The 19607-nt window shown below is 41.4% G+C and overlaps 1 protein-coding gene and 1 long non-coding RNA gene across 2 annotated transcripts in view; one reads left to right on the forward strand and one right to left on the reverse strand.

Annotated features, from left to right (window-relative positions):
• Window positions 1-538: 538 nt before the first annotated feature.
• LOC309541741 lies at window positions 539-6346 on the forward strand. The gene is made up of 2 exons (XR_014223864.1): window positions 539-1463; window positions 1703-6346. It is a non-coding gene; the product is annotated as an uncharacterized lncRNA (long non-coding RNA).
• A 336-nt stretch (window positions 6347-6682) lies between these two features.
• SLC38A1 (solute carrier family 38 member 1) overlaps window positions 6683-19607 on the reverse strand; it is a 38775-nt gene continuing 25850 nt past the window's right edge. Inside the window, exons 6-16 of the mRNA XM_082239743.1 lie at window positions 17634-17726; window positions 16421-16502; window positions 14429-14511; window positions 12755-12813; window positions 12527-12655; window positions 11761-11840; window positions 10348-10448; window positions 8871-8989; window positions 7452-7593; window positions 7255-7352; window positions 6683-7067 (exon numbers count right to left, since the gene is read on the reverse strand). Of these exons, the coding sequence (XP_082095869.1) occupies window positions 6966-7067; window positions 7255-7352; window positions 7452-7593; window positions 8871-8989; window positions 10348-10448; window positions 11761-11840; window positions 12527-12655; window positions 12755-12813; window positions 14429-14511; window positions 16421-16502; window positions 17634-17726 (1088 nt within the window). The 3' untranslated portion in view covers window positions 6683-6965. The remainder of the gene's footprint in view (window positions 7068-7254; window positions 7353-7451; window positions 7594-8870; window positions 8990-10347; window positions 10449-11760; window positions 11841-12526; window positions 12656-12754; window positions 12814-14428; window positions 14512-16420; window positions 16503-17633; window positions 17727-19607) is intronic.

The raw sequence follows: 19607 nt of genomic DNA on the forward strand, positions 1-19607 counted from the left end.
CATCATATCCTTCCTGGATACCCGAGTTGTTATCCATTTCAGAGCTGGTTCAGGATGAAAGTTAAACTTGACAAAACTGTGCAGCATACATTTCCTGCGTTTTCCCTCTTGACCAAGGCATTGATACTGCTACTTCAGCTTGTCCAACTGAAGCTCTGTTTTGAAACTAATGCTCTCGTTGGTCAACATGAGGGCAGAATCCGGGATCTGTCAAGTCACCTTGCTCCCTGCTTTTCATTAAAACAGCATTTCAGCAAAGCATTTTTGTGTATAGCTGTGTGAGTGAAGACCCAATTATTGTAGACCAGACTTCCACAACCTGTTGTCTTCTAGACATTTTGGACTACAACTCCCGCTGGGTATGATGGGACTTGTTGTCCAAAATGTCTACAAGACAACAGGCTGCTACTACAAATGGTTGCACTTTTCTTTCGAAGACTAGGTGTTGTGTCCTCACTCCCATGTTGAGGAACACTAGGGCATTAACACCCAAAGTGTGGTTAATGGATCTAAATCTTCTCTTAAAATTAATGCATCTAATTGTTTCAGACCATACTTTTATGTTTAAAAATTATACTGAAAACAGAAAATTCCAGAATTACATTGTTTTTATTTACACAGATCACCATTTACATGTATATCATTAAATATGAACAGCACAGATAACAATGACACAGAAGCCAGAGGAAAATGTTTCTAATAGTATTTTTTTAATAACCTGAGTGGACACCACTCAGCTTAAAACATAGCTTAGGACTTTAGAAAACTGGTTTAATGTAAACAATGTACATTCAGTTCTTAATGGGATATTTTTCACTTTTTAAACCAAATTTGTTGGATTATCTGCAGCACTAGAGAATAAACAATGCAGTAATTTAAAAAGCAAGAGCTTACATACCCCCACCCCTACATTTGATATTTGTGCTCGTTTGAGAATTGTGCTGCTTCAGGTCCTGCCATTTCATACTCACAAAATAAGCCTGGTAAATGTATAACGATCCATTGGAAATCAGTAGGACAACACTGAAATACTGAATAACAAGGTACTCCAGCTTTAAAAATACGTTACTTAAGAGATTTGTGACTACAATTTTGATTTCAATGAAGGACCAATTCAGCTGAGAGCACACAGTCAGCTTGCCACATAGCACAGTTCTACTTAAGGCCTGGCTTATGTCCCAGCAAACAGACCAAACAAACAATCAATGCTGCTAGCCAAATGGCCTTCAGTGCTGCTTTGAACATGGTGCATAATTTCCTTGGGCTCTCATACAAAACTATCTTTGACAGAACTGATCCCACTTGTAGGCTGTGATTCAGAGCTTAAGAGGGCTATGGTATGTGTGCACACTCACAAACACAGGTCTATGGTGCTTTTTTGGGTGGGCACAAGCGACAACAAAGAAATGCCACTCCCTGCCCCCTGCAGCTCATTTGCCCTCAAAATAGTGTACTGAAGAAGAGTTTGGATTTGATATCCCGCTTTATCACTACCTAAAGGAGTCTCAAAGCGACTCACAATCTCCTTTCCCTTCCTCCCCCACAACAAACACTCTGTGAGGTGAGTGGGGCTGAGAGACTTCAGAGAAGTGTGACTGGCCCAAGGTCACCCAGCAGCTGCATGTGGAGGAGCGGAGACGCGAACCCGGTTCACCAGATTACGAGTCTACCGCTCTTAACCACTACACCACACTGAACCCAGTGCCAGATTAATAAGCAGTGTTGACATTTTATATAAAATCACCTGCTCTGTACAGGGGCTGTCTTCACACCCGCCTACCCACCCTGCTACTTCTTATGGTGTCGTTAGAATTTCATCATTTGAGGATCCTTTAGGATTCCAGCTTAGTGGTTGCACTGTTGGCCACAAATCACTACGCAACATGGAAGTTTTTCCATTTGCATCCATTGCTGTTAATATCCTTTATTTGTTTCTTATACAAGAGCATTTAAAATGGGAGTCTGGTCAACAGCAGAACTTCATGGGATTCCACTCAAGCATCCTGATTTGAAGATCTATTGTGGTTGAGTCTGCAAGCAGCTCCCCTTCTCAATGTATAGCTAAAGTGTCTAGTAGGGACTGGAAGTGTTGTATGTAGGGGATGGATGAACCACAAGCGCACTGGTGGACCACATGCATATTGCTTCAGGTTCACTTCTAATTGAAGGATCTCAAGCAGCAGAGGAAAACCTCTTCCTTGTACTTTGTGGAACAGACAGAAATGGGTAATCATGGGCCAATGGTTTGAGCCGATATAAGGTGGTTTCTTTTTTTATGGACACATCCAAGCACACATGAAGCTCTGTATCACAGCATAGATTCACAGAAGGTTAGAGGGCACTGCAAAAGGATTACATTTTACTTCCAGTTAACAAAGAGAAATATATGGCAGATAGTAGCAAAGTATGGCAGTTCATTGAGTTGTGCTCTTAGAAATGTGCTACAGTAAACAACACCATTATATAAGCTTAGGATTTGCTTTAGGCAACTTCATTACATGGTAGAATAGAACTGGACAGAGTAAAAGTGGGAGAGTACAAATTCAGTGAAGTCGAGAGCTAAGGCTTTGATGCTACTATTCAGATTTGGCTACAAACACGTTTTTTGTTTTTTAAATAACTCTTATGGACAGACTACCTCAGCACTTTCATTTTACGGAACACACAACTGCAAAAATAGAAGCATCCTATTTATTTACAATATATATATATACATACACAAATGAAACGTTTCCTACAATACAACACAACTGCATAGATTCTTTTTGTTGCTGCTGCTGTTTTAAAAAAAATCAGACTTAGGGGATATATGTACAGCATGTGAGTATCAAGGTCCTGCCAGCCCTGTGTTTGACAAAGGCATTCAATGTTATCATCACATTTGATAACAGAAGGCCTTACACTGAGAAACAATGGGCACATTCAGTTTTGTGTTGTTGTTTTTTAAAAAAACCAAAACAAAAGGAAATGCTTTCCTGATGCCAAGCACTCTCTTCCGAATAAAGAAAGATCCCTGGACAGAGGAGATCTGAGAGGTTTTAAAAAAACCCACCTAAGCCAATACATTCTACTGTGATATTGTCCAAAGTTCAGAAAGAAGTTTGTGGAACTGGGGGACCAAGGAAAGGCATATGCAATATCCTTGTCTCTATTTCATCCGGATTGTATTTGGTTTTCAAGCAATAGTGCAACGTCATATGCAATGCAGCTGGGAGCAAGTTTTGCTACCCATTGGTTTCCCCCTCCCTTTCTCTCCCCACCCCCAGGGACAAATTATTGTGATGGGGAAACATGACATTCCTGCAACAGACATACTACCGGGGATGAGGGGAGGTATTTGGATCCTCTACAGCAATTGCACATGTACTGTGCTTTATCAGCTAAGGTTGGAAAAGACCTTTATAGCCAGCTCTTAAGCCCCTGCTAAATCAGTCCACCTAGTCTAGCATCCTGTTTGCCATTAGAGGCCTTTAGGAGATCGTCCCAGCAGGTAATGAAGGGCACCAGCCGTATCTTGCCCTTCAAGGATCTGCATTCCCTGTCTTGGAACATGGAGCTTCTGCTTTGTAATCATGGCTAGCAGCTGTTGATAGACTTGCGTTCCATGATTTCCCCTCCTAATCCCCTCTTAAAACAATTCAAGTTAATAAAAACAGAGCTCCTAGTCAATATCAACATTCACAAAAGAAGGATAGGGAAGGAGTAAATTGAGGCTGGTGTAGAAAACCAAAAAGCTGGAACTGTGACCTAAAAAAATCAATTATGCTGTAGCTTTAATTAGAATTCATCATCATCAAGATAGCTTGGGCAATGAATTAATGTCTTGGATGTTGTGGCTTTGCTTGAAATGTGCTACACCACTGCCAAAATTAGTTATTCCCAAACTGAGGGGAACCAACTATCATTTAATGTTGACAATGTTCCTGTGAATCTCATCTCAAGACCCTGAGACTAACCCCATCCCTAACACCTTGTGTACTTATTATTCTCCATTACTCATCCATTCGGTAATTTATTTGCAAGCGTATCGCAATATTATGGTGAATCCCAAGAGTCTCTAGGAATCACCAGGCCGTTTTACATCAGCGCTTAAGACAAAAACAAAACCTAGTACACAGTTTCATGTGTCAGTTTGAACCCAACAGCAACTTGCTTTTTGTACCATCCTTCAAAATAGTCTAATGGACAAAATGCTGGACTTGAACAGGAGACCTAAGTCCAAATCCTTGCTCAGTTATGAACAATTCATTCCACCCCCTGGCCTCCACTCTGCAAGAGGGAACTCTTAACTGACCTACTTCACAATGTGGTTTTGCAGATGAACAAGATGCTATCTATAAAGCACTTTGCAGAAATGATAAATAATATCACATTCTAAAGTCCTACACATTCCGAAAAGAGGCAAAATATTTATAAAAGCAGTTATGAAATAGTACTATGAAATATGTACAGTTTATCATGAGTTTTGGTTTAAAAAATATACAGGTGGGCTGAATATCAGTAGGATAATTGTCCCAGAGCCTGAACTGGATAAAACAAACACTGATTGATCCAAAGGGTGGATAACTGTGATCCAGAAATTTCCATTGCAGAACACCTCAAATGCAATTATAATGATTTTATTTTATTTTTTAAAGAAGAAATACAGGTGTCTATATTGGATAACAGGCACTGCAGTAACTCAGGCTACAACCAAGACAGCACACACATACACACAGGCATACATGTCATTGTTTTCTTTTCTTTTTTAATGGACCACAGATCCTTCTTCTCAACTGAAAGCTAGTCTCTTGAGGTTTAGGAGCAGCTTAACAGGCAGTGTGGGGGTATCTGTGTATGCGGAAAGATTATCCTGTGACCCTTCAGACTGAAGACAGTTACAACTTTCTCTTCATTTGTTCCAGAAAAAGTCTCTACTGAGTGGACAATGGCTGGAGAACAAAGTCTCCCCACTTTCTCTGTCATGTTACATTTAACTGCTTGAGGTGGTTTTCAAACTGTATTTCCTTACAAGGCACTGAGATGGAACTTATGACTTCCTCAGTAGTTCTTTTACTATTTCTCAGCCTTGCTGGGACACTCTCCCTTTTAGCTTTATGTTCTTGTGGGGTGGGTAGGTGTGTAGTGTGTAGAAAACTAAACATTTGAATTTACAAATAACACTATGGCACCAAGGAGATTTATCTGTCATACACTGCAATCACTCCCGAATCTGCTTGCTTTCATTTCAGGGCCTGAAAGCTTCAATCCAAGAGATGCTGTTATCAATGCAATCTAGAAAACGGGGCACAGCTTTTTGGAGAAATACTCAAGAGCTTTTAAATCTATAAAGAGTTTAAGTTTAAAGATGAGACTGGGTCTGAAAAAGTTGAAGGGTGCTGATACAGATTCTAATTCCCATAGAGCCTGTCATCAGAACAGAGGCTGAATGTGGCTGGATACAAGGTGTTCAATTCCTGCGCATCTTCACTTGATATGTGGTAAGATTCTCCTTATCATTTGAAAGGACAACATGCATCATATATGCAAACCGCTAACTTTCCAGTTGGTAAATGGTTGCCTACATCCACTCTGTTTAAGCAGTGGCTTTTCATCAAACCCTTCTCCCTTGTCAGGCTGAGAGAGATTTCCCTGCCTCCACTGTAAGGTTCATGGGGGGATACAGCCAAGTGAACTTTATAACCCTGTGGAGCCTGGCTGCCTGCTACACTATAGCACACCCACCCACCACACAAACTCAAATGCAAGCCGGGAAATACACATGCAAGAATTTCTAACACAATACGCAAAAGCTACCAAAGGCTGGCAGTTAAGATGTCTGTCTGTGACTTCCACTGCAATCCTTCATAGTGTTCTGGTGATAGCTGCCTTCACCAATGGCAAATTTCAGAGGGAACAGGGTCTGCTCTGTTTACCTGAAAGCTTGCCATAGCTCTGCATGCTCACTTTTCAGTGGTCAGCCTGAGATCAATTTCCTGAAGTTCCATCAGGGCTTTTATTTGTGGCATTGCTTTCAAATGATTGTCAGACCACTTATTTAGCTGAGACAAACACCCGTTCGGAGTCTGTTCATGTTTAGCTTCATAACCATTTGTGATTCAGAAGTGTATCCTGCTTTTAAACTCCTGGGCCAAAGCCTAGGCAAATCTTCCCTTCTTTTCTAGGACATCCTTCCAGCAGTTCACCAGACCAGACTGAGTGCTCCGCAGCTCCAGATTGAAATCAACAGTTCTATAATTGGCAGCAATCAACCTTATGAATTTATTCACATCCCCAGGGGACAACTATCTGAACACAAACCATTTCTTTAAAAATAAACCAAACATGCATACATGGAACTCACAAACTGAGTGTGCAAAAGACAACTTCTGGTAGGGATGATCTACTAAGGCTTAATAGTGTACAGGCTTTGTTCACGGATACCAAAGACCCTATAGATTACGTACATATGTGACCTAATGGTAGATTATCTATCCACTAAGCACACTGCTGGACAAGAACAATCAGATACAGGTAAACTTATCTCCAGGTAGTGGGCTCTAGTTTGATCAAGGCTGGTTAACTGATTGTAGTTGAAAACAATTTGATATATTAATTTGCAAGTATATAACCTCAATTATTTTATTTTAGTGTCAGTTACCATACACAGAACACCAATGCCCAATGGACAACATTTAAAATAAAATGATTGGGTTGTAGCCAATGTTTGTCCTATTCAGAGTAGACCAACTGAAATCAATGGGCATGACTAACTTGCATCCATTAATTTCAGTGGGACTACTCTTGAGTAATACTTAGTTGGCTGCAACCCACAGTAGAACATTGCATCCTACTGGTATTCCATTGTTTTGAGTTCATGAAGGATACTCACAAAGAGTGGATGGGCATATTAACAAAATGGGATAATAATGGTTTTGGTGTGAGTAGCAAAATGGAAATGTATTCTTCTTAATGTCCCATTAACTTCAGTGGCCTTCAGCAGTGTCTCCTGAATGCACCCAGTCATAGATGACGAGAGGAATGCTCACCAGGGAAAACATTACTCCTAATGCCAAAAAGAGAGAGGCCTAGAACCAAAAGGGGAAAAAGTAGTTCAGCTAGCAGAATTTATTTTCATAAACAGGTTAACCAAATGAGAATGTTCATCAAAGCCAAGCAGAAATATTTTATGCTCTTGGAGGACTAGTTTCAGACTTAGTTTAGGGATGGCTACTGGGACAAAGCTTGAGATAGCTCCTGATTTCTGAAACTTACCCAAATCCTCTGAATCAGTTTTGATCCATCTTGGTGGGTGATTTTTAAATAAAGTGATGACGGGAGAATAAAAATCAGCATATTGGCAGAAGTTACCCCTGTGGCAAACCAAGCACATAGATTTTGTTATAACAGACTAGTTGATGTGACCCACAATAAAAGGAATTTCTTAATCAAATATAATTTGAATACTGTACCTACAACTCCAAAAATATCCTTCATGGAAGGTATGAAAATAACTAACAAGTTAATGATCGCCAGAAGGATCACCGTAACCACAACGTGACGGCACAAGTGAAATTTGGTTTTTCTAGTAAGCTCAAATATAGAAGAACGCACCTGTAAAGGGGAAAAAAAAGAGCTATTGCAATCAAAATTTGCATAATTTCCCTTACTAATTCCCTCCATGGTTTTGTATAATGCACTTAACATTTGCTTGACTCCAAATTCATTCTAGAGAACTTAGGCTGCAATCCTAACATCACTTACTTGGGAGTAAGCTCTTTTGAATTCAACATTATTTACTTCTGAGAAAACTTGGTTAGGATTGCACTGATAGACATGGTAATGTGTTAGTGAGTATGAGAGAGAGAGAGAGAGAGAGAGAGCATACTATCTGCATTTCCACCAGATGCTATTTATTACAGCTGCAGGCTTTTTATGTTAACATCATTTGTTCTAGTGTCAAAATTAATTACTCTTCTGCCAGGATGAAATTCATTCTTCCTCTCATAGAGCTTAGCAAATCAGACTCACAACAGGAAAGGATGAACATCTTCCTGCACCAAGATATGTCACATTTCTGCCTTCCGCTGGCTGGCTAACTGAGCCCATACTGTGGAATGGGATAGTGCCCACTTAGGAATTCACAGGCACTATCCTGCATTCATTTATTTGCTTTTAAAATTAAATTTCTATGCTGCCCTTTATCCAACGATCATAGGGAAGCTTACAATATAAAAAACACAACAATATAAAGAATAATAGCAAACAAAAGCAATACCCCCACACAGTTTAAAAGGCTACGGATTGCTTAATGTAGCCAAAGCCCTGTAAGAAGATGAATGTTTCTGCCTGATACCTAAAGATAGGTAACAAAAGTGACAGGCAAGCCTCTCTGGGGAGAACATTCCACAAATGGGGAGCCACTGAAGAAAAGGCCCGTTCTCGTGTTTCCACCCTCCTGACATCTCATGGAGGAAGCACACAAAGAAGGGCTTCAGATGATGATTGCAGGGTCCAGGTCAGTTCAAATGGGGAGAGGCGGTTCTGATCCACTTAAGGGCAATCAGGACAGATTCTGCTAGCTTATCACCTGCCTCACTGCCCAGCCGTTTCCCTGCCTGAGCTGACAAGAGCTGGTCTTGGAGGTGGTGTTGAGGACTGCTGCATGGACTTCAACATCCATGCCACTATCACTGGCCCTGGGGTGGCTCGGGACTTCATGGCACTGCTATTGTTTACTTGCACTTTTTCTGGAGGTGGGGCAGGGGGTTGATTTTAAACTGTAGGACACCGTCAGCAGGACCAAATCTAAATGAATCTATGCAGCAATCTGATAGTTGTTCCTAGGAAATGGTAAGACATCTCCAAGTGAACAGGAGCCTCAGACTTACAGTGAAAAATAACACTGGGACTGTGAGGATGACTGCAGCTATGACAGCAACACGGACTGTCAAGATGAGGATGTCATCTTTATTCTGATACTTGTGAAGCAGATCTGACGACACGGTTTCTGCAGGGAAGACAAAGAGAGAACTGTTCCAGCAATTAAGCAACTAATTGATAGAAGCTGTCACTTGGCAAGAGCCATCTCAAACAACAAGTGATTAATCTGCAGGCAACAGGGATGGCGGTGGAGCAGGCTGGATCGAAAACAGCGTTTTAACTCATGCTCCACTGAACCACAAAGATCAAATTCGGCCTGAAACCTGATGTACACTTGCCAGAGAGCAAGTCCCATTCATTTCAGTGGAGCTCAGTTCCCAGTTGCGCTAATGTCCAGTGTGGGAGTCAACTACCAATCTGCCTGGGCCTGAACTCAGCGAGGAAGTGAGAGGGAAAGAGCCCAAATACTTGGAGCATTTGCTTCAGTTAGTCCCCATTTTATTTGTAAGTACAACAGTTCTCACTCACTGTATTCAAATTAATGGAATGTTAAGAGATTATTCTGAAGTCTAGGGACCACCAGGGGCTTTTGCACTTGGGGCAAAATTGGAGTGTTGAGAGTGCTGTGGACCTTTGGGGAGAGGGGAGAAAGAACCCATGAAATTATGATGCAATTTCAAGAGGATCTATTTTTACTAGATCTGCTGTGTGTTGTGTCTGCTTGTCTTCTCTCTCTCTCTCTCTCTCCATTTTCTCCCCTACTCTCTCTCCTTTGACTCCCGTGACACCCAACTTTCCCTACTACATATTTTCCTCCCCTTATTGTCCCAAGTCACTCCACTTTCCCTCCTACTCACTCAAGAACCTGAAGCTAAAGTATGAATAGTAGGTTTTCCCTGCTCCTTTCATATAATTGGCTGGGGGGAAGAAGCAGATCGTCATGTGAAGCAGAGGTGCTACACTTGCTTCCTGGCAGTTGGACCACAGTTGCTTACCAGAAGGGAGAGGGGTGAGGTTGCAAGGAGATCAGTGATGTGCAAATGCACTGACAGATCCCATCCCATCTGAAGATGCATCTGCACTGCACTGACCTCTCATTCCTTTTTCTTCTTGTTAAGCAACAGCAAGCGTCCAGCTAAGAAGCTAGGATAACTGCTCCATCCCTACCCAGTGGGCCCAGGCAGATGTTCCCCCCTCCTAAGATTGAAGTGACTGGGGACAGTGCTCTGGTTTGTGTACTTCCCTGCCCCCAAACACATGGGAATGCAAGTATGATGTCAAGGGCCAAGGAAATGCCACTTTCAAATAAGCAGAAGATATCTCAATGTTGTCGTTACCTTCTGTGCACAGTGAGGAAACAAGAAAGCAGCACCTCAACCATTTACAAAATTCAGAAAACAGACAGAAACAAACACACCTTTTAGTTTCTTTTTTCTAAATGTACTGTAAAGCACAAGAGGTGAGCAGCCAAAAATAGTCACTTACCATAAAATGTCAAATAGCCAAAAATAGCAGTCAAGAAGTACATGACAAACATGGCGAAGAAAGAGATTCTTGAAACCATCTGCATTTTCTTCTGCGAACGACTGAAAAAAGAAAAGAAAAGATGGGGCAATGGGAGAAGTTATGGAATAATTGGTACTATACTTGAATGTATGCCATTTAACAGGAACAAGTCTGAGATCTCAAGGAGGAGCACTGTAGGGGAATGGTTTGGGGTAAACAACTGTCCACACCATGCCACTTCATTGTCCATCTTCTTGAGATGGTAACAATTAAAGGGCTGGTTTATAGGTGGCTTTCCCTATATGTAAGGAACCATAACCCTTTTACTTAAAAACAAACACAATAATTAAGGTTTGAAGCCCACACAATTAAGGTAAAAAGAGATAACGATGGCATTGTGGTTTTTAAAGTTTAGCGAAGACCAAGAAAACAAATCTCCAATTAATTTAGGAAGCCCTTGATTCCTGGGTGGGGAGTGGTAATTTCCCCCCTCTCTGCTACAGAGATTCCAACAGAGTATCAAGTCTAATCTAGTAAGGAAAGGTCCATGTGGTTTGCTTGCATAAGGTGCTAGGTTCAATAACTAACTCTTCTTGTTTTAGAGATAACTAACACTTTTGGTTTCTAGGAAATAGCAGTTCAGGGCAGGGCTGCCAGTCACTGTACAGACCACCAGACTAGATGCCTTATTAGTCTGCCTCAGTTAAGCAGTTCCTGCCTCAGTTAAGCAGTTAAGGAGTCCACTATCTTTGTATAAATGCATCCATTATAGGAACATTGCACAATTATAGAGCTGCCAGCTCTAGCTGGAGATTCCTGGAGCACCAACATTTTGAAATGATCCTGAAATCTATGTAAGGTTAAGGAGTTTTTATATGGTCCACACATTCACAAAACAGAGGCCCCAGCTAATCTCAGAATTCAGCAAACTTTTGCCTTCCAAATGCTCTTGTAAGTAGCACTGTATTGGCAGCGATTCTTCTTTCTTTTTGAAAATGGAAAAAGCATATAAGCATATCTTATAAAGCATATAAGATTGAAAGCTCCAGAAAATAACATTGACAATGCTGTTAGCTCCTGTACCAGATATAGCTGCCTTTGAGACAGACACCAGTTATTGGCTGCGCTCTGGCGTTGCCTCGTATAAAGTGATTGTTCACACTGTTTGTGTCTCTGCTAACAGCTGTGTAGATCTAAGGAGAGCCCCATATTTGTTATGTTGCCACCCTCAAACCCCCTGGGTGAGCCAAGTCTTCTTAGATGACGAGCAGGTCCTGCTGCTTTTCTCAAATTAAAGTTCTTTTCTCTTAGCAGTGCAGAGTGCAGCTCAGTACTAACGCTGTACAGACAAAGCAGTTTGCTTTAATAACAAAACAATGGTTTCTCTCTTACTCTTTAAGTTCACAGTAGATTGGAAGGACCGAGGGATGGCACACAAATGCAAATGTAATGGTAGGCAAAGCGTACACGGTCTGTTTGAAAAACAAAAACAAAACTATGAGTCAGGAGGGAGAGACGTAGTCCCTCCAAATGTCATTACGAAAATCGTCATCGTTTCCAATATACAAGTTTGAATATTCTGTGCTCTTCAACTGGGATTGTCAACGTTTTGCTCTGGCAGGGTTCCTGGTTTTTTTATAGCTGCATACCATGTGAAGCGGTGCCCAGCGCTGCAGTGCAATGACCAGGGAAAGTCCCATGAAATGGAATGGAATCCAAAGGTTCCCTTGCTCTGATGAAAGGTGTTTTTCTGTTTGTAGATGGAAACCTTTGGATCCAACCTATTGTGTTTTTGCCATGATTTGAAACCTTAGGAGCTCTGCCTAGAAAAACATGGCTTTCATGGGACTGGGAACACCTGTTAAATAACAAGCATATACAATGATGTTTGAATACAAGAGAAACTATAGTGTTGGTGTTGCTGCTAATATGATTATTACATCTGACTGGCTGCACATATTTTCCTTTGCAATCTACTGTCCAGAATTATTGTCAAAAATTTCCCCAGTTCTTTGAACTCTTCAACCTTGGAAACAAAACCTAGGTAAAAATGTAATTTGCTCTGGTTGGAAAACTTGCGTTTGTCTAGGATTTCTTACACAATCTAGCTGCTGGCATGTGGGGAAAAAATGACAAAATGGTGTGGAAAGAAACATACCTTGGAATTAATGGTGACATACTTGGGTTGACACGTATCCACATAGGCAATGCTAGAGTTTGGAGACAGAGATGCGGTGGCATTTTTCTCATCCAGGCGACAAGGAATTTCAAATTTCTTGTATACAACCTGGGATAAAGGACCACCATTGAAAAATTATCCAAAACAAATGGCTTGATGCTGGAAGTTAATAATTTCATTCTAACCGAAACACCAAGCAAAACTTACCACTATGAGAAAAAAGACCATGCAAGTCAGGGAAAATCCACTGGTGTAGCCGAGATACCCTGAGATAAAATCAAAGGAAAACTTATCCAGCAACTCATACACATTTATTTAACTACTAACAAGTTAAATGTTTTAAGTTCTGGTGAATAATATGGAACATATTCCAATAACATGCAGGGAATACCTATGCCACTTTTGTCACAAATACTTTTCAAAGACACTGGCTTTCAGACAAAGCCAGGAGCAGCTGGCAGGGGAGTTGACCTGACTTTCTGTCACCCATGTTGCCCGTGCTCACCAGGAGGTAGAGGAAGAGGCAGCAATGAAGTCAGCATGGCGCAAACACACTGATGAGAGCATCAGATTGGTTCTTGCTGTACGTTTGTAATGGAACAAGTTCCCCTCCACCTCACCCTCTCTCTACTTCTTAGTAAGCAGCAGCTATATGGGTGGCAGAAGGTTAGCACCACCAGCTGACCAAACTGTTTTTTATTTGGTTGATTTATAGTTACATAACCAGGAGCAGGGTGACATGGCAGGTGTGTGTGTGTGTGTGTGTGTGTGTGTGTGTGTGTGTGTAAGGGGTGCCACCGAAAGGCACTTACACGTTATTATTGCTGTAAACCTAACTTCATTTACCACTGAATTCAGAGTAGACATGGTTAGGATTGCACTGTTAGTTAACTTTTCATTTGGATTTTTATTTTTGGCAACCATTTGCGTCACTCAGAAGGACTCAATGCTTCTCCATGTTGAAGCAGGAGTAACACCAACGGTTCTGATAGCATATCTTTACATTTTTAGAATCCTGGCTCAAACAATTCAATCTTTGCGGGAGGAAAGATGATTCATTAAGGAGCAAACATCAAGTGGAATTACAGAGGGTTCTTGACTGCGAAAGACAATTTTGTCGTCACATTCTTATCCTGTCTTCAAATGCACAGTGAAAAGTCTATAGGGTTTTCCCTGAATGGAAAAATCCAGTTAAATAACATGTATTATTATACCATGAAAAACAAATGGGCATTTTTCAGTGTACTAGTTTGGCTTCTGGAGAAGGAAAGTTTGTCTGGAGACATGACAGTAACAGGCAGCTAAAAGCTGAATTGTTGAGGCCTTGTACAGAGCAAGGAGTGAAGGGTTGGCAAAAAGTGAAACTGTGGAAAGAGGGTTCTGGAGCCAGGCTTAGTGAGTGTCAAAGTCAATTTAAAATATCTTAGACTAATGAATGTCCCGAGGTGTTTACTAGTCTGTGCTTTATGTAGAATTGCTCACCTTTTCTTAAAGGTGATGTTTAACAGAACCTTCCCTTATTTTAGGAACAAAATATATGTTAACAGTATTTTTAAGAGAGAAAGAGGGAGAGAGACTACCCAACTTTATTTACATTGCCTTAGGGGGAAAGAAATCTTTTTTTTTCTTTCATAATCAGTGTTCAGAAATAGAAAATACCAAGCGACTACATTATTTTGTCTCAGGTTCAGACAGCCAGATGTATTCAGACAGTACCAAATTGTAACTTAGGCTTCTTATATTATAAGGTTCCCTGTGCATAGTTTATTCTGGAGCTAACAAATATGCTTGCAACAGAATGTGGCCTTCCATGATTGGAATATACCCTGAATATTAAGTCTAAGAACCATACTTCAAACTAAAGAAGGTATCTATCCTTACCTAAATTTTTAAGAAGACACAAGGGAAGGATTATACAGAATGTCACTGTCACGACAAGAAGCCTCCCATCCACGTACCAGGCCCTGTAAAACATTTTCAAAAGTGACAGGATAGCATCACTTTTTTTTTACCCTGAATTTTCATATTTTTATACAGTTGGGGTTCCCCCCACCCCCTATTAAGTGACTAGTTGCTCAAAAAGATACTGTTTCCCAGGACAGGTATTAGATGGAACAAGTAAACAGCTAGTAATATGAAGTTGCCTTTCTTGAATCTCAGCCACAGGAGTCTGCAAACATCACTTTTTCGTGGGAGTTATTAAGAAAAGGATTGCCCAAGCACTAAGAGCTATGCCAGGGGTGGAGGGGCAAAGCCATGCCAATTGGCATTAGACCTGCCTCAGGCTGTCAACACAGGAAAGGTTTGCTCAACCAGGCAGACAGTTATTTTGCAATATGTGCTGTGGCCATAAGACAACATGCACTGAATGAAAAGCCCTTGCTTCTAGGCGTATGATGTCTACTGTGATAAGCTGAGATATGAACAAATCCCCCCCACCCCCGTCCACATATGTGGTCTCTTTGCTCCTTCCTTTGTGTGAGTTAGCAAACAAATCAGAAAGTCTCCTATTAACTACGGTTTTCTGTTTTGTCTGAACTGGGAAACTCAACAGCTTCAGAACAAGACAGAATATTAAAACAATGGTTTGGAGTTAAAATCCATATTCTAAAGCTGTTAACCATAGTTTCCTGGTTTGAGTGAAATGGGAAACTGTAGCAAATGGAAGACATCCTGGTAGGTTTACCAGTTTGCATGAAGGAAGGAATAAAGGGGCTGCAAGTGCAAGCAAAAGGCTCGTTGATATCTCAGCCTATGAAGCAGAGGGGTGATTGTACAAACTCTCCCATTAACTCATTTCTCTGTACCAGGGTAGCCAATGGGGTGATCTCCAAATGTTGTTGGATGCAACTCCCATCATCCCTGACAAATGGCTATGCTGTCAGGGACTGATGGGAGTTGTGGTCCAACAATATCTGGAGAGCACAATGTTGGCTACCCAAGCTCTATACTTTGCAAACAGAGCACTACGGAAAATTCTGACTGCTGCTTTTGAGCAGAGCAAGCCTTCCAGTCAGGTATTAGAAATTGATGCTGATGCTCAGCTAACTTTTATTCAGGGTAAAAAGGTAAAGGTAAAGGGACCCCTGGCCATTAGGTCCAGTCGTGACCAACTCTGGAGTTGGGGCACTCATCCCGCTTTATTGGCCGAGGGAGCCGGCGTACAGCTTCCAGGTTATGTGGCCAGCATGACTAAGCTGCTTCTGGCAAACCAGAGCAGCGTATGGAAACGCCGTTTACCTTCCCGCCGGAGTGGTACCTATTTATCTACTTGCACTTTGACGTGCTTTCGAACTGCTAGGTTTTTCAGGGTAGACCCATTGAAATTAATGGCCATGACTAACTAAAGTCTAATAATAGGTTTGCTCTTAAGTAAAAGTTAGTTGAATACAACTGCTCAGTTTGTCTCTTTAGCACATTGCTGGAGGCTGATGGGAATTGTAGTCCTAACCTTTGGAGGGTACCAGGCTGGTGAAGGCTGATCTAGCATGAAAAATATATATCTGTGAGTGGTTTGCCACTTCCCTAATGGAATTTTCTGTTTAGTTTAGTATTGGGATATATTATATCTCAACGGTGCATTTCCCCCCCAAGAACTTGAATAATAATGCTTTGTTTATTATTATAGAGTTTTCAGAAAAACAAAACAAACAACTGAAGCAGCACAGAATAGATAACTTCAGGCTTATATTTTGTTTCTTTTTATTTCTCTGCCTTTAATAATCCCATAAGAAGTTGTGACGTAACACCTAGCATTCAGAACCAGCATGAGAGCAGCCTATAACATTTCTAGCACGGAATACTTTTGATAAACCCTTGCCTTAGACCGACTAACCAATTAGTCCAGTCAGCAAAGCCACAAATTAAACTTACGAAAATGTTTCTTCTTCTCCCATAAGGAACTTTATGGCAGCAGGTAGTTCATTTTTAACTATGAAGAGATAGCTCAGCATTGCTGGGGAAAACAAGGTCTTGTTAGAAAGGGAACATAATCAGTCATGATGCCAAGACACTGCCGTGTGCTTGGTTTTTCTCTGTGCTACCCTCAGGGTCAATTCAAATGAGTCTTTTTGATTATTCAGCTATGATATCCCCAAGTACAAAATACACACTGTGAGTGGGTTCAGAGATTAATATTGGTGGTCCAATAAACTGTGGTATGTTGACATGTGAACGAGTGATGAGATTGAGGGCTCCTTCCTCCTCTTCTTGCACACCCAGTTGCAGAGAAGAGTGCCTAGTCTGTTAAACTGCAGTATCCCTATGTTATCTGGATGAGGAAACTATGGTTTTAACTGCTTCCAGGAAGCCAGGATTGCAAACCAGTATCAAGCTGTGGTTTGCAATCCTGGCTTGCAGGTAGCACTCAAACCCAGTGCAGATATTACTGAAAATAAAGGGAATGCAGGAATGCTCAGGTTGCTTGCCCATTCCCAATGGACCAGAAATGTTATATCTGAACCTGCCCTCTGTTTGTGTATCTCACAGGGATGTCTAAATGTCACATGCCTGTATGGTCAGTAGCTTATGCCTTTCATATATGCATCAGAAGTGGCCCAATCCTTTCCCACTCACCATCTGTGTGCATTTTAAAGAGACAAGTCACTCAAAATACATCATTTGAAACTGAGACACACAGCATAAGTTTTTTTGTACTCAAGTCAGGAACCATAACCAAATACAAAAGGTCTCATTTGAAGTGGCCTCCAGGCTTCAGTCTATGCATTGAATATAACCCAGGGATAGTCCTATAGAAATAGAATAACTGGGCCGGCAAACTCACCTGATGTCATTAACATGACTCATACTAGGAAAGGGTTTCCAAAAAAAAGGGTGGGGGGAAGGAATTGCTAGACTTCCATTTATCCTTGGAAGCATACTGGTCTCTTTATTAGAACCGGCAGAAGGAGGAGCAAAGGCATATGGGAAGAAGGTGAATCCAAATAGCCAAGACAGCAGAAACACTAGATATCCTTCCTAATACACATTTATTACAATGCAGCGAGAATTTAAGTTTGAGCAGAGTACAGTGGTACTAGGGAGACTGAAAATGCCAAAAGGTCACCTTTAAGCACACAGCATTTACCTCCAGTGTTCTGAAGAGACGTGGATCCAAAAACAATAAACTTCCCCGGGGTGCCAAAGATTTGCTCGCCAAGTTTTTCATAAACCATGCAGCCTGGTTAAACCAAGTTGGAAAAGAGTCATGATATGATACAACAATGGCAAGTCATTTACAGTTCTCGCACTCTCATCTACACACACACACACCATTCATAATTCTGTGTTCACCTCTGTAGTCCACCCAGCTTATCATACATTTCCAAAATGTCAGAAGTTGTCACTTATACTTAGAGAGGTGGAGTTCAACGCAAAATGAAATCTCCTTGCTCCCACCCCCTTGACATTTGTAATGCTTCTGTTCAAACACTTCAGTAAGCTCCTTTAACCTGAATATGTTTGGGCAAATGTACATATCTGAAACAGCAGGAAATTGAATATCGAGAGTTCTAGGAACAAGTGGAACACCAAGCATTGTAAAGCCCAATCATAGCATTTGCATCATCATAATTTTATTTTTGCTAGGTCATGTAACTAGGCAGACTGAGCTCTATGACCTCTCAGAGAATAACCACCAAACTTTTCCTTTTATTTCACTTCAAATTCTTTCTTTAAAAATTCATTTTTGGATATAATCTTACAATCTGAGAATTAATAATAATAATAATAATAATAATAATAATAATAATAATAAATTTTATTTATATCCCGCCCTCCCCAGCCGAAGCCGGGCTCAGGGCAGCTAACAACAATAAAACAGTACAAAAGTACAGCATAAACAACATTCTAAAATCATTCATTATAAAATTAATTAATTCAAGCCACTGGCAACCATTGGGCCAGAGCTCCGCAAAGATTGCCGAGGGAGGGAGTCAGGCTGTGCCCTGGCCAAAGGCCTGGTGGAACAGCTCTGTCTTGCAGGCCCTGCAGAAAGATGTCAAGTCCCACAGGGCCCTGGTCTCTTGTGACAGAGTGTTCCACCAGATCGGAGCCACAGCTGAAAAAGCCCTGGCTCTAGTTGAGGCCAGCCTAACTTCTCTGTGGCCTGGGACCTTCAAGATGTTTTTATTGAAGACCGTAAGTTTCTCTGTGGGGCATACCAGGAGAGGCGGTCCCGTAGGTACGAGGGTCCTAGGCTGTATAGGGCTTTAAAGGTTAAAACCAGCACCTTAAACCTGATCCTGTACTCCACCGGGAGCCAGTGCAGCTGGTATAGCACCGGGTGAATGTGATCTCGCAGCGAAGACCTCATAAGGAGTCTCGCTGCAGCATTCTGCACCCGCTGGAGTTTCTGGGTCAGTCTCAAGGGCAGCCCCACGTAGAGCGAGTTACAATAATCCAGTCTAGAGGTGACCGTCGCATGGATCACAGTGGCTAGGTCAGGGCGAGAGAGGTAAGGAGCCAACTGCTTAGCTTGGCGGAGATGGAAAAATGCCAACTTTGTTATAGCTGCAATCTGCGCCTCCATGGAAAGGGAGGTGTCGAAGATTACACCCAAACTCTTAACGGAGTTTTAAAATATTAAAAAGGGTGAAAAGTTAAAAAGAATAAAGAAGAACATGATACAACACAACTCTTGGGGCACAATAAACCACCAAACATTAGAAGAGCTCTGCTGGATCTGATCAACGGTTCATCTGGTTAGAATCCTGTTTCATACAGTGGCCAACCAGATGCCCTAGGAAGTTCACAAGCAGGGCATTAAGGAAACAACCCTTTCGTGTTGTTGATCCCTAACGGGTGCAGTTCAGAAACACACTGTACAGGAAATTAGAGAACCTCCCTGTTTCCAACAATGTTCGCTTCCTTTGGTATACTGAAGGATCTGCAGTTAGACCAAGGATACATTTGTTTAGGGTTGGCCAATACATAAGAACACTTTAAGTTGACATGGCACCAGCAGTAGGAATGTTCCTTTATCTAGCTTAGGAAATCGAGACGCTACATGCACTTCCTTTATGCACTGTTGTCATTTACGCTGTGTCTTTATACCCTCCAT

This window comes from Podarcis vaucheri, assembly GCF_965113315.1.
Source record: "Podarcis vaucheri genome assembly, chromosome: 10".
Taxonomy (NCBI): domain Eukaryota; kingdom Metazoa; phylum Chordata; class Lepidosauria; order Squamata; family Lacertidae; genus Podarcis; species Podarcis vaucheri.